The 14,110-nt window shown below is 34.8% G+C and overlaps 1 protein-coding gene across 2 annotated transcripts in view; it reads left to right on the top strand.

Moving 5' to 3' along the window:
• The window catches only part of PKHD1L1 (PKHD1 like 1), a 140,147-nt gene that overhangs the window by 121,446 nt on the left and 4,591 nt on the right, over positions 1 to 14,110 (top strand). For both annotated transcript variants that reach the window (XM_039853719.1, XM_039853718.1), the window contains 8 exons: positions 1,754 to 1,986; positions 2,172 to 2,339; positions 4,203 to 4,360; positions 6,452 to 6,587; positions 9,380 to 9,724; positions 10,947 to 11,098; positions 11,400 to 11,546; positions 11,883 to 12,036. In XM_039853719.1, coding sequence (XP_039709653.1) covers positions 1,754 to 1,986; positions 2,172 to 2,339; positions 4,203 to 4,360; positions 6,452 to 6,587; positions 9,380 to 9,724; positions 10,947 to 11,098; positions 11,400 to 11,546; positions 11,883 to 12,036 — 1,493 coding nt within the window. The remainder of the gene's footprint in view (positions 1 to 1,753; positions 1,987 to 2,171; positions 2,340 to 4,202; positions 4,361 to 6,451; positions 6,588 to 9,379; positions 9,725 to 10,946; positions 11,099 to 11,399; positions 11,547 to 11,882; positions 12,037 to 14,110) is intronic.

Genomic DNA, 14,110 nt, shown 5'->3' with positions numbered 1-14,110 from the left:
TCTAAGTCTTAAAAGAATATAGCCAATAGCTGCTATTCTTCCTAAAAGGTACAGACCAAGAATATTGGAGGAAAGAAATATTCTATTAGAGATGTTTGACCATTATCAATATAGGGATAAGGGAAGGAATAATGCTGTCTAATTAGATAGATAACTCTTCAGGTAAATGCAGCATTTCATAAATAATTTGACTTCATCCGATTTTTTTTATGACAACCCCATAGCTTTTCATTTAGTAATTGTTGAACTGAGGTGTTTTCTGGCTTAATAGAGCATATCCCCACTAGAAAGTTATTAGTTTCTATTTGGTTATCATTGAATCTTTCAAATTTAATATATAATTTTATTATCTAGGTCATGAAGAAACTATTACATTCTAAGACATGTCTTTGAATTCTGTGCTTTATTTGGGATACTGTTAGTACCCTTTACCCCAGCAGTCTACCTAGTCCCCCAAAGCTCTAAATGTTGGCCAATGATTCACATCTCTTTTCTTTCCCTTGCTCTATATGGCTTCTCCCTTCCCTTTTGAGAAGACTCCCTCAATAACTGGCTTGAACAGAAATCCATATCTTAGCCCCTGTTTCTTTGGAACTTAAGTAAGACAAAGCCATAAGCTGTAGAAGAGTGCCCCTGGGCACTCTACTCACAGATTTGTTTGCAAAAGCACTCTGCACATACTTGAAAACAAATAACTCATGAACTACAGAAATATTTATTCAAATCATCTCTAAAACTATTACAGTATTATAGCAAGGAACAACTTATAGCTTTATGTTTCTCTTATAACAAAAAAGGAGATATATGCTATATAATATCTAATAGATCTGAGCTTTCCACTTTAATTTCATTGCTATAACTGGAATAAATTATATTTCCCCATAGAATATATGATGATATAGTATAAGTATACTATATACCATGTATACTATACAATGGTACATTGTAAATTAAGCAGCTACTTTATTATTATAACCAGTTAACTATCAACACTCCAGGAGGCTCAAGTTACAGGCAGCATACCATCTATGGTTAAAATGCCTGATGAATTTATAGTATTTCATCTTTTCAGTTTGGATATTTACAGAATGGTTATAAAATATATAGCATAATAATCATAATCCAAATCTGTTTATATGTTTGTATATACATAGGCAAAAATCTATAACAATATATACTAACCTGCAATTTGCAATGAGCCTAAGAGCTTGAGTTAGGAAGATGAAGGGGACTGAACTTTTAACAAATATTTAGGTTATTTTATAGTAAGCATACAATACTTTTACAATTTTTAAAGACCCAGTGAAAAAAAGAAAAGGAAAGGAATAATAATAAAAACTTCCCAGCCAACCCTGGGATTTGTATGTCCTGAAAAACAGGGTAACTGTTCACCTGCTCAGTGGAGCCATGTTAGTATATAGTGAGAAATGCACTAATATGAAACCTGTCGTTCAACGAAATATGGAATAATAAGATGGAATTCTAATTTTAAATTCTACGGATATAACTTGTCCTTTTGAAATGTTAATGAATTCATAATAGACCAAATCAACACAGTGGAAAAACAGACCTCATTACAGTGGTAATTATATATGCTACTTGGTCCCACTTTTAATCTTTTTGGAAATAAGATTCAATCAACCAAGTATTTTTGTATGCTCTCTTATTAAATACTCAAGTATATTCAAATGCTCTTTAGAAACAGGAGAGATACTAAATCTAAGTTTTCATACATTTTGCCTTCTCTCTGCAGTAAGGTGAATCCATCTGATTGTGTAGACATGGTTTGTGATGCCAAAAGGAAATCTCTTCTTAGAGATATGGATGGCTCCTTTCTGGGAAATTCTGGTTCAGTGATACCACAATCAGAATATGAATGGAATGGAAATAGCCAATTTGGAATTGGAGACTACAGAATTCCTAAGGTGATGCTCACATACCCAAATGGAACTAGAATTCCTATCACTGAGAAAGCACCTTATAAAGGTTCGTTGGATATTTTTCTGTTAGTCTTTGTGAAACAAAATGTATCTTTTATTTTTAATGATTAATGTACTCAACAAATCCCATGTTTTCTACTTATTAATCTTACATAAGAAGGAAAAAATATGTGGATGATTTTACAAAGATATTCTTTTTCATTGCTAAAAAGGATCTACCTTTGTTTCTAGGCATTATTAGAGATTCAACCTGTAAATACATTCCAGAATGGCAGAGCTATCAGTGCTTTGGGATGGAGTATGCAATGATGGTTATTGAAAGCCTGGATTCTGACACAGAAACTCGAAGACTCTCACCAGTGGCTATAGTGAGCAATGGTTATGTTGATCTCATTAATGGTAGGTAGTCAATGTCAAAAAACTAGAGTCATGGAAAGCTTTCGACATTTATTACATGCACGGGGACATTTCATAAATTATTTCATAAAACTAGCAAACATCTGGACTTCTTTGTCTCCTGTTTCTAAGAAAGATCTATGTGTAGGAGATAATAACTTGACTCTCAGCAGTTCATATTAGAAAGCTAGGACAGGTATTTCAAATTGACTGTTAGAATAAGAAGGAAAGTTATTTCTTGAGTGATCTTCATATCTATAATGATACGTTGACATAAATATTTTTAAGAAAAAATTGGCCTGAGTGTCTCCAGAAAGGCAATTTGCCTTACATAAATTTAAAAACTAATAGTATTTGGAATACTTGAGAATAAGCATTTTTAGCCTATTCGTTTTTCATTTTCATGACTCCTTAGAAGACTTAATTTTGAAGTAATGTTTTGTTTTGTTTTCATCCCTGATACCTTTGACTGTCAAGGACATATCGACAAAATCCAGAGTCTAGGTTCCTTACATTCAGGTCATGGTGGCACTCGTATGGAGAGGAAGCAGAGGTCTCCATGAAAATTCAGATCCTGGGAGTCTAGCACTTTTTCAGTGAATAAGATGAACTTCGGAAAGCTACTGAAAACAGAGGGCAGAGACCCAGCATATTACCCTGAAACAACAATGAGGACTTGAAAATTAGTCCCTAAAAAGGCTTAAGGGTCTTTCAGGTGCTAACGAGGCATGATTTGGATCAGAAAGATTTCTGTAGGTGGCTTTTGTCACTCAAATTTTCATTTTATAAATAGAAATTTCTGTTTATGTTCAAAACCCACAAAGAAGGTTTATTGAAAGGTAGGGTTTACATTTTGGACCCTAAGGGAAAGTTTATGTTCTACTTGAGCTTTAAAAGCTTATATTGATTTAAAATTTGATTGAAGTTTAGTTATAAATATTGATAATAATTTCAAGCTAGGAAATTGAGCAAAGCTAATAAATAAATACATCAAGAAAATTCATCATTCCATATCTCATTCAGTGTTTAGCCCAGCTACTTTAAAAGTGAAGTGAAATAAAGAAGTTTGCTATAAAAGTCATGTTATACCTGTTTTGGAAATGTCTAGATTCAGGTAGAAAAGTATCCACTATCTTTTGGCTTTTGAGAGGGTTTATTGGAAAGTTATTTCTCAGACTGCTTCAGTGTATTAATGATGTGGACCCTCCAACAATACCGATAATCACAATCTTTAACAAAAATTTATTAAAATAACAGTGGAGGAAGATTAGAGACAGTAAAAAAACAAACTTAAGAGTTTGTTGAATTTACAAATTAAGTGAACAAATGAGTGAGTAAAATAAAGGATTAATGAATCAATGGTTTAGACATAAAAAGTCCATGTTTCCCAGTAGAGTACAGGCTCTGTTTTTAACAAACTGATTCTGTTACAGCATATTTCTCAGCAAAGAGTCTGAGTAAGTTGTTTCCCCACCAAACTCACATTTGATAGATGGAAGAAGGCATCACACATTTTCTTCCTTATCATTTGGCCTGGGATCAAATACGATTATTAAAATAGAGTATCATGCAAATCCACCATTTCCCTTAATGACCTTCCAGTGCAAATCCCCAACACATTTATTTATCCTTCTTACCCTGGGCAGTGTCAAAGTAAAGGTAGTGGGGAGGCATTGCTTCCCTGCCTTTCTTGTTAAACCAAGATTTGAGAAATAGCTTAGATCACTGGCTAGATAGGAAGATAAATAATGGATGTAAATGCTGAACTTGATCACTACAATTTAGTTTTAATATGATTACTCTTCAGACTTTGCACTAATAATATGCACCATAGGGAACACGAACTTTCATTTTATGTGGATTCAGGCCCGCAAGATCATGGCTGGTGTGCTGGATACACATGCCAAAGAAGACTGTCCCTGTTTCATAGCATTGTGGCTCTTAACAAACCTTATGAAGTTTACTTCACTGGCACCAGCCCTCAGAATCTTCGACTGATGTTGCTAAATATTGACCATAACAAGGTAAGGCAAGATAGAAATAATTTCTTAAGAGTTATTGGTGTCAATTACTTGCATATAAGGACTTTATCTCCTCCCTTGTTCTCCTGAGCACTGTCAGCCCTACAGCTCATTTTCAGGGATCATCAGGGAACTACTGAAAGTACTGCCGTCTAGACAGTTTCATCAGCCTGAGAGCATGTACGAGTATGAAACACCTCTCCCCCAAATGCACTTGATTCATATATGAAGAGTGACAGTGAGGCCTATGATTTGTGTGCTTAGCAAACAAACCTAAAGTTTTACATAAAAATAGTGCACATGTAAAACTGATCACGAGAATTACGTATTTATTCTTCCATGCTGCCATTATTTCTATGTGTCAGAAATACACCTTTGGAATTTACTCTGGAGATCACCACATGTTATATAAAATATCTTCAATGTCAGGTCTTTGCTATAAACCAAATTCAGTTGGGATGGTTAAATTTATATATACTATGTCAGTGGGAAAAGAATATGAGGTTAAACAGTAGTCTTATAATTTTGATTTTCTTTTCTAAGAGTATGAGACCTGAAAGTGTCAGAGTATTGGGAACGTGAAGATAGGATGTCGATGAGATGAAGCAGAGAGAAGGAACAAAGGGAGAAAACTGCCCCTCTTTGGGTGATAGCAATCCCATTCTTTTGGTTAGAACCAGTCGATTCTTCTCTTTTTCTCATATTCCTCATCTAATCCATCTGCAAATCCTATTGAGTCTCCCTTCAAAATATCTAGAATCTGACCACTTCTTACCATCTCCACTGCTACCATCCAGTTTAAGCCAATATTATTGCTTCCCTAGATTAAGGCAATTGCTTCCCAACTCCTCTCCTGTTCTACCTTTGCCCTCTCTATTGTCTGTTCTCACCTCAGTAGCTATACCTTCAAAATATAAGTCAGATTAGGTCACTCCTCAAACCCTGCAATAATTTCCTCCTTGGTTTTTGTGTAAGAGGCAGAGTCCTCACAATGGCCTTCAAGACTGTATAAGATTCTATCCAACCCCTCACCTCTCTGACTTTTTCTACTTCTCCAGCCACATGGGGCTCCTTGCTGTTCCTCAACACCGCAGACATGCAACCACCTGTAACACCTGGGCCTGTGTTTCAGATGTTTGAGTCTGCCTGCAACATTCTACCCTCATCTCCACAGGCCTCCCCTGGTCACCCCTCCCCTCTGGGTTCTCCCAATTATTCATCTACCTTTTTTTCCATAGCATTTAACACTTTCTAACAAGCTTCATAGTTTACTTTTTATTATTTTTATTATTTATGGTCTCTTATTATTTATAAGTTCAAATAGGGCAGGGACTTTTGAGAACTCCTAGACTAGTTAGTGCTGGGCTCAGATAGGCACTGGATTTTTTAATGAAAAAAAAAAATTTAATTTTAAAAATAAGAATGTAACTACAAAGTACTGTGACTTAGTATTCTGAGCCTCTGTAGAAAATCTCAGGAGTAGAGTCCATAATATGCTAGCTTATTAGATTCCTTATTAAGTTGCCCCTACCCTTGCAAAAGTTTCCTCACTTTATGATTATATCTGATAGCATGAAATGTGAAGGCTATCAGATATAATCATGAAAAATGAACAACATTGAATCAGAGTGGATAGTTATTTTGACTGATTTTGATTAGCCTTGCTACCAAATTTTTCTCAGAGATAAGCATTTTTTCCAACATTAAGTAGCTGGTTTTGTGTGGCTGTGTCATACAGAGCCCTGCTAAGCTCCCCATTTCCCCGCTCCTGGAGTTGAAAGCTTGTATTGAACATTGTTATCTGTTAAAGGAACCTTTCTTTAATTTAGAGATTCTCCTCTAATAATTTCTTTCTTACATTATACTTTTCCACTGAGACTTATCAATTAAGGTTAAGTTGTAACATCTGTATGAATGGTTGAATGTAAGTCCATTTAAAAATATTAGCTCAATATTTATCCTAAATCCATAAAACTTAGTTTTAATATGTTATAGAAGGTATATATAGTTGAAGGACATTTTTAAAGAACTAAATTCTAAATATTCTGTTTTATTGTTCGTTTAAAACACAAAGATATTATTTGTTTTTAACAGGCCATTCTGGTAGGAATTTTTTTTTCCACACTTCAGCGTTTGGACGTCTATGTGAACAATGCATTGGTCTGCCCCAAAAATACAGTATGGAATCCCGAACAGAAATATTGTGAATTTAATCAGCATCTCTACACAGGTATTTACTCAGTACAATATAATACACATTGTATATGTACTTAATTACATATAAAATTCTTTATAATTTTTCATTATTAATATTTTTAATTCCTTAGTCCTTGACAAATGCAGGAGAAAATCGTTTTTAGCCATGGTCAACCCAGTTCTAAGATGCGTTCATTTATAACACATGTGTCCTCAAAGGTTATTCCTGATGGAACTCCTATCTAACTGTATATATGCAGATAAAAGTTTTTTTGTGTCTGATGGACATCCCTTTGCCTCCCTGGGAACATTTGCATTCTACACATTTAGTTCAGTTATTCCTATGTGCACAAGAAATTTTGCTTAGAATTTTTATCCTATCTCTTCTTCACTTCTATTTCATAGAGAACAGAGTCTAAATTAATTGCAGTCACTGGAAGTACTGCCAAGAAACCTACTATATCATCAACTGAACATTAATATAATAAACTCTGGAATTAAATATAACATGTAGTAGAGGCTAAACTTATCCATTTACTAATATTTTCCATACTAGGATTTATCTCTGTTCATTGAAGTCTTTTTGTTAAACCAGGTCAATATATTCCATTACACATGTGCTACGTATTATTTTTATATGTGCCCCATAGTCTTGACTAACAATTATATGTGCTGTAGATCATAATATAAGCTAGATATAAGAGTATGAATGAATAACCCATATTCATTACGGAGCAAGTCCTATTTCACTAATAATGTGAATAGCTAATGTTTCCAGAGACATTATTATGTGCCAGGCACTGTTCTAAGTGCTTTGTATATAATAACTCATTGTTACTATATCCCAATAATAACCGTATGAGAAATGCAGAGATGAATAAACTGAGATACAAGGAGATAAAATAATTTGCCAAGGTCTCTGCCTTAGCTGGAGCTACCATAACGAAATACCATAAAATCAGTGGCTCAAAAACAGGAATTTATTTTCTCGCAGTTCTGGAGGCGGCTAGTACAAGATCAGGATGCTGGTACGGTCGTTGGCGTCTGGAGAGAGCTTTCCTTCTTCTTGCAGATGGCCTCCTCACTGTGTCCTTACATGACAGAGAGAGAGGGGGGCGGGGAGAGAAACTGCAGAAGGGGAGGGGGCTATCTGGTGTCTCTGTCTGGTGGCATTAATCCATCATGATGTCCCGCCCTTATGACTTCATCTAAACCTAACTGCCTCTCAAAGGCCTCATCTCCAAATACCCTCGCATTGGGGGTTAAGGCTCCAACACGTGAGTTGGGGGGTGGGGGCAGAGACACCATTCAGTCCATAACAGTATCAAAGCTGGCAAGGGCAGAGCCCGGATTCTAGCTCTAGATCCCATGCACATAACCATTATGCTATATTGCCTCCCAATAAGCTAAGTGAATCAATGTTATCACTTTTATATGTAAATGATTGCACATATTTATAGCTGAATTTCATAAATTTTAACTCTTTTTTTTTCAAACAACACTTTTAGTACCGAATACTCTATCATTCAAGTCAGGAAAGTAGAAATAATCTCAACAGGCAGAATTTCATACAGGTAATTGGTTGTAAAGATGTTGAAGGGTTGAAAAACAACTAGTGCCTTCTTATAGATTTTTTTTTACCCCTGGAAAAAAACATTGCTTTTTTTTCTAGATTACCTAAAATTTTTTATTATTTTCTATGTATCTGTTTCTTTCCGTTACTGTGAAGACATGAGAAAATTACCTAGAATAAATGGTGTATGCAGCTTTAACAGTAGCTTGAGAGCAGCATCTGTTTACACAACAAAAGCACATTCTTCAGATTCACAGAATGTTTAAACTAAACTGCATTCAGAATATATCCTATTAGATATTAAAGTAATAGACAGTAATAATGAAAAGGCTCTTACTATAATTGCTATGAATGTTTATGACATTCATAAAAAACACTCTCTTCTTTCTAAATTTTAATTTCTTTTTCTTCATAAGCCTCACTATGAAATGTGGTAAGAAGCTATATGTCTCATTCCAGTACTATTATACGATTCAGCTTTTGTCAGCACTCAGTATGTGTTAGTGAATATATTATCCTCTTAGAAGTTATTGATACTCTGCCATTAAATCATATATATGTTCATTCATTATATATATATAATAATTTCATTCACTTTTATAAAATTTATTTCCCTAATAGAACTTGTTTTGCATTAATCAAAGATTTTTCAGGCCGAAATGTAAACCCATTTCATTGGCGTAAGATCCTTCTGGGATGTTTTAGTATATACTTCATTTGTATTACACATTTCTATCCTTGGTAAAAATAGAAGCACTGAATTGCAAGATTAAATATATAGCATGGCATAAACTCGATGGCTATTAAAGTTAAATTTATATTTTTTAATTACTTAATGCCTTTGATCAAGGCTTTAAAATTCCTAACATGAAAATAATCTCATAAGTACAATATAGGCTCCTAGATCCATAATTAGATTTTATTTCTCATTTATGCTGTGTCTATAGTATTGCTTTATAAATAAGTTTAATGTTTAAGGATTATTGTTTTTTAAATTAATTGATTTTTAATAAATTTTTAATTTTTTAAAACAAAATACATATTATTAATGGTATTACTTAAAGGATTGACTTTAATTTTGCTTGTCAGTTCTATAGTGTTTTTGTTTTTAATATACATACTTTCTTATGAAAGAATGATAATGTTGAACTTTTTTAGAATTTCCTAAATTTAAACAGATATTAAATACTACATGGTAATCATGATCATATAAATATGTTTAACCGTGCTATTTTGGCTTTTTTTCTTCATAGAGCAATTTCTTCCTAACCTGAATTCTATGGTCCTTGGTGAAAACTACTTTGATAGAACCTACCAGATGCTTTACCTGTTGGTTAAAGGAACTGTACCTGTTGAAATCCATACCACTGCAGTCATATTTGTTTCTTTCCAATTACCTGCTGTAACGGAAGATGACTTTTATAGCTCTCATAATCTGGTTAGAAACCTTGCCTTGTACCTAAAGATACCAAATGACAAAATCCGTGTCAGCAAAATCATACGAGGGGAGAGTCTGCGGAGGAAGAGATCCTTGGGACTCACAGTTGAACTGGAGATTGGAGACCCTCCCTCTCAGTTCATAAGCAGGAATACCGCAGGTATGAAAAATAGATGTCTGAGGTAGAGGAATGTAATTATCAAATCCACAGCCACAAATAACCCCATCAGGGCCTGGTAAGCCAGGCTTCGGAAGTCCCACCAACCCCACATCCTGAATCTTGTAAGGGCCAAGAGACCTTTTTACCTGCTCTGCTCCATAATCCCAACCTCTTCCTGAATTATGAAGGGGCTTTAGCCTCTGTTTAGTTATTATAGCAATTAATACAATCAACAAAAGGATGTGACCTAGTATAAAAGATCCGAGAAGTGACCTTATAGCTGAGAGATGAAGTGTGAAAAGAGTTGATCAATGAAAAGGAGGTAAGGCTGAGGAAGTAGTTGATGAGAGTTTGGTATATTAGGAGAATTGGAAAAGGTCCAACAGGTCTGCAGTGGAAGGAGCCAGGAAGGGCAAGGTGCTGAAGATGGTAAGGTTGAGAGGTCAGCAGGTGCTAGATTAAATCATGGGAAACCAAAAGAAGCTTTCTTCTTTGTAAGCCAAAGGATTGTGGGTGTTTTCCTAAGGAAAGAGTAGACCCTTAGAGATTCTGAGCAGTGGAGTCGGGGGTTAGATTTCTGTAGTAAAGTCACAGTTTTACCCCACCAAGTGCTTCGGACAAAAGGAGTATGATTAATGGAGGTAAGCCACTTCATAAGGCAAGGAGCATTATGGGGGCAGGTAGATTTCAGAGGACCTGCCAAGCTAGAAAAAGAGAATAGAAACTACCTACAGTGTTAAAATTAACCTTGAAAATCATCAATGTCCGAAGCAAGTAACCACTTATTAGTAACTTAATAATTCAGCCATTTATTATAGTAAATTTGATGATGCCAATTATTCTTCCATTACAGAACAACACTCTTTTTTAAAAAAAATAGTATGTGATGATAGGTATGCATGATAGTGCTTCACTTCTAAACAAAGAGTGACATGGGAAAGTATTAAATTGAGATATATATTTTCCCACTATGCTTTCACTCATTTTTCTTGTATCTACCTTTCTTTTTTCTTTAATTACAGTTTAAACACATATTCTGATGAATTCTTCATTTTCTTATCCTTGCTAATATGACTGTCATGTTTAGCTCATGTATAGTCAGAAAGCTGTAAAACTATAATGTAGATAGAGTAGCACAAATAAAAGCTAAGTGAAAACTGTCACGTGTTCTCACAATTCTATATTCTTCTAATCCATGTATCATAATACTGTTTTCCCATAGGTCAGATGCAGTTATCTGAACTCCAAGAAATTGCTGCTTCTCTTGGACAAGCTGTAATTTTAGGAAAAACCGGTAGTATCTTTGGATTGAATATCTCTTCCATGTCTATTACTAATCCTATCCCTAGCCCAAGTGATTCTGGTTGGATTAAGGTAAGAAAATGCAACTAGAAAAATACATTTTAGTTATTTAATACATTGTTGTTTATTTCCTATTTTAATGATTTTCTATTTCTATTTTAAATATTTAACTATTTCTATTTTAAATATTTAACTATTTCTATTCATAACAATGCTTCATGAATTTGATCTAGAGGAAATATTATAATAATATTTTCACATATTGAACATATTTTTAAACAATGAATATTACATTTAGCCTGCCTAAGATGAGTTTGCTACCTAATGTAGTTGATCATGTGAAAACTAATCCATCACTTGTGACCATTTACAGGTGACTGCCCAACCAGTCGAAAGGTTTGCATTTCCTGTTCATCATGTGGCCTTTGTGTTCTCACTCTCAGTGATCACTCAGCCAGTGGCAGCGCAGCTAGGACAGCCATTTTCTCAGCAGCCTTCAGTAAAGGCAGTAGATTCTGATGTAAGTTATAACTCAGAGCTTTATTTAACTGAAATAATTAAGCTATGAATTCTGGAGGATGAGCCAACTTTACTAATCCTGGTACTCTGGCAATCTGAGGATGGTACTGCCCCTTACAAGTTGGACTAATACGTATGGATACCATCTCTTACTGTTTTAAAATGTTCCTTTTCATTGAACTTTCTCCAATGTCCATATTTGTGAACTTTTTGTGTAGGAAAAGGACTTCAGATTTTAAATTTGTGATGAGGCATTTCAAAATAAAGTTTTGCCTATCTTTAAACAAAAACATGGGGACAGGACAATTAGAATTCTCTACAATTTTATTTTCTTTAGGGTAACTGTGTATCAGTTGGGATTACTTGGCTGACTTTGAAGGCCATACTAAAGGACGCCAATAATAACCATATCAGTGGTCTCGGTGGAAATACAACAATTCCATTTAGCAGCTGTTGGGCCAACTACACAGACCTTGCTCTTCTTAGAACAGGTAAGTATGCTATTTTGGATCCTCACATACATACCCATAAATGGAGACAATTATAATTGAACGAAGCATTCTATAATATTCTGGTCAATAAATTATAGAAATCAGAACCCTATACTCTGCTTTGTTTCAGAAAACATTTAGTCTAGCTTACAAAAATATATTTAATACGCAAAACATAATAGAAATTAAAATAAGCAATTAAAGAAATGAAAACAATTAATTTGAAAATATGCATCAAAATTACATTATGATTTATATTTTTCCATTTGTGTATTTTTCTAAAATTTTACCAAATATATATTACATTTATAATCAAAAAAATTAATGTATATTTTTTCAAATTAAAGAAAATAAACAATAAGATAGAAGGTGAAGGTGAAGCAGGAAGTCGGAGCTGGGCTGGAGAGTGGTTCCTAGTCTTTCTGAAAGCCAATGCAAAGGAGAATACATGAGCGTTATCATGATTCACAGCGCCCAAACCGACTGCTGTGGAGAATTATAACTTGCTCTGAGATCAAAACAAATGTCCCCTGTGAGTTCTCACAAAGTAAACCCAATGAATCTATACTAGGTGATATCTTCAACATTGTTACAGTAAATACAATCATAACTTCCACGGTGATGTTTCTTATATTGTCTCTCTCCATAGAGGTTGATGGCGTAACTCCAACTGGTAAAAGCCTATTGAGATCAAAATGATATGTCCAAAAAACAGAGCTCCATAGGTGATAGATTATAGAGTTTCTAAAAGAATAGAATGAATAAACAACTTATGCTTGAGATAGGCCTCCATTAATCTGTTTATCTCAATCTGGGGCCCATTTAAGACCTTTCTAGGCCCTAACTTCTGAAAAGTTATATAGTGGCACTTCCCATCTCTTACCACTGTTCTCTCAAACACAAACATATACACACTAAAGGTCAAAATATAAAGTAAAAGAAATTCCAACATTAGTCTGATTTTGTTCATATTAACTAAATATCGAAAACCAAAACCATTCCAAAAGAATTTTTTCCCTCATTTCTTGTTTCTTCGTGCTTTGAAGATGCCCAATACCAGATGGTTTGGTTTGCCTACTAGGCAGCAGTATCTCAACCTAGTGCTGCTGAGACTCATGGCAGTGAGTTCGACACTGTGCTCTTGGACAATTACCCAGTGTCCTATGTGCTTGCTGGTTAAGGGCAGAGTGAAATTCTTTACAGTCATCCTAAATGATAGTTGGTCTAGGACCCTTTTACGGGAAATGAGGCACCTGACAAGAATTCTGCCCAAAGACAAGGTTGCCCACCTCCCCATGAAGGTGGAGCCAAAAGGAACCCAGTGGCAAAGACGCAACCAAAGTCTTCAAACAACCACTTCCAAATAGCAATGTTTCCTTCCAAAGTAATCAAGATCACAGGAATGCTGAAGCAGTAATAGAGGTTTTGGCATTTTATTGTGATAACAAAATAGTACTCCCCTTGTATGTAAATTTACTCCCCTTGTAGTAAATTTTCTTTCAAAGTTCAAAGCTTTCCTTGGAGTGTCTACCTGATATACTGTACAGAAGAGCCACTGCTTCTTATTGATTGATTGATTGATTGATTGATGTCTATTTGATTTTCTTTCTTTCTTTCTGTTTGTCTTCATGTTTTTCCTTCTGTTTGTCTTTCAGTCTGTCTGTCTGTCTGTCTTTTTTTCCTCAAGTATAGGATATCTGTTCCCTGGTTGTGTATAGTAAGGAAGGTCAAATATAGTCATCTCTTCATTATCTTTAGATCAGTTAGCCAGTTTGTAGATTCACCATCATAAAATTGTAATAACAGAAGAACACATGTGAGAAAATTAGCAAAGCATCTTTCTTGTAACACTTTCTAGTCAGTCCCCACAATTACTGTGGGAAATCCCCTCACAGATAAGACTGTAGCCTGACAGCATGGCAGCCACGTACTTTTCTACTTACAGCTCCATAAAGGGCAAAGCTGGGGCCACCTGGGTATGGGTTGTGGTTTCTAGCATAGAAAATGGGGATGTGAGAATTAGATGAGAAGAGAGTAGAAGAAGAAAGTAAACAGCTGAGACTGCATCTTTGAG

The sequence above is a fragment of the Pteropus medius genome, unplaced genomic scaffold (assembly GCF_902729225.1).
Source record: "Pteropus medius unplaced genomic scaffold, Ma_sr-lr_union100, whole genome shotgun sequence".
Taxonomy (NCBI): domain Eukaryota; kingdom Metazoa; phylum Chordata; class Mammalia; order Chiroptera; family Pteropodidae; genus Pteropus; species Pteropus medius.
Note: the sequence above shows the minus strand (reverse complement) of the source record. Positions and strands in the feature narration are given on the sequence as shown.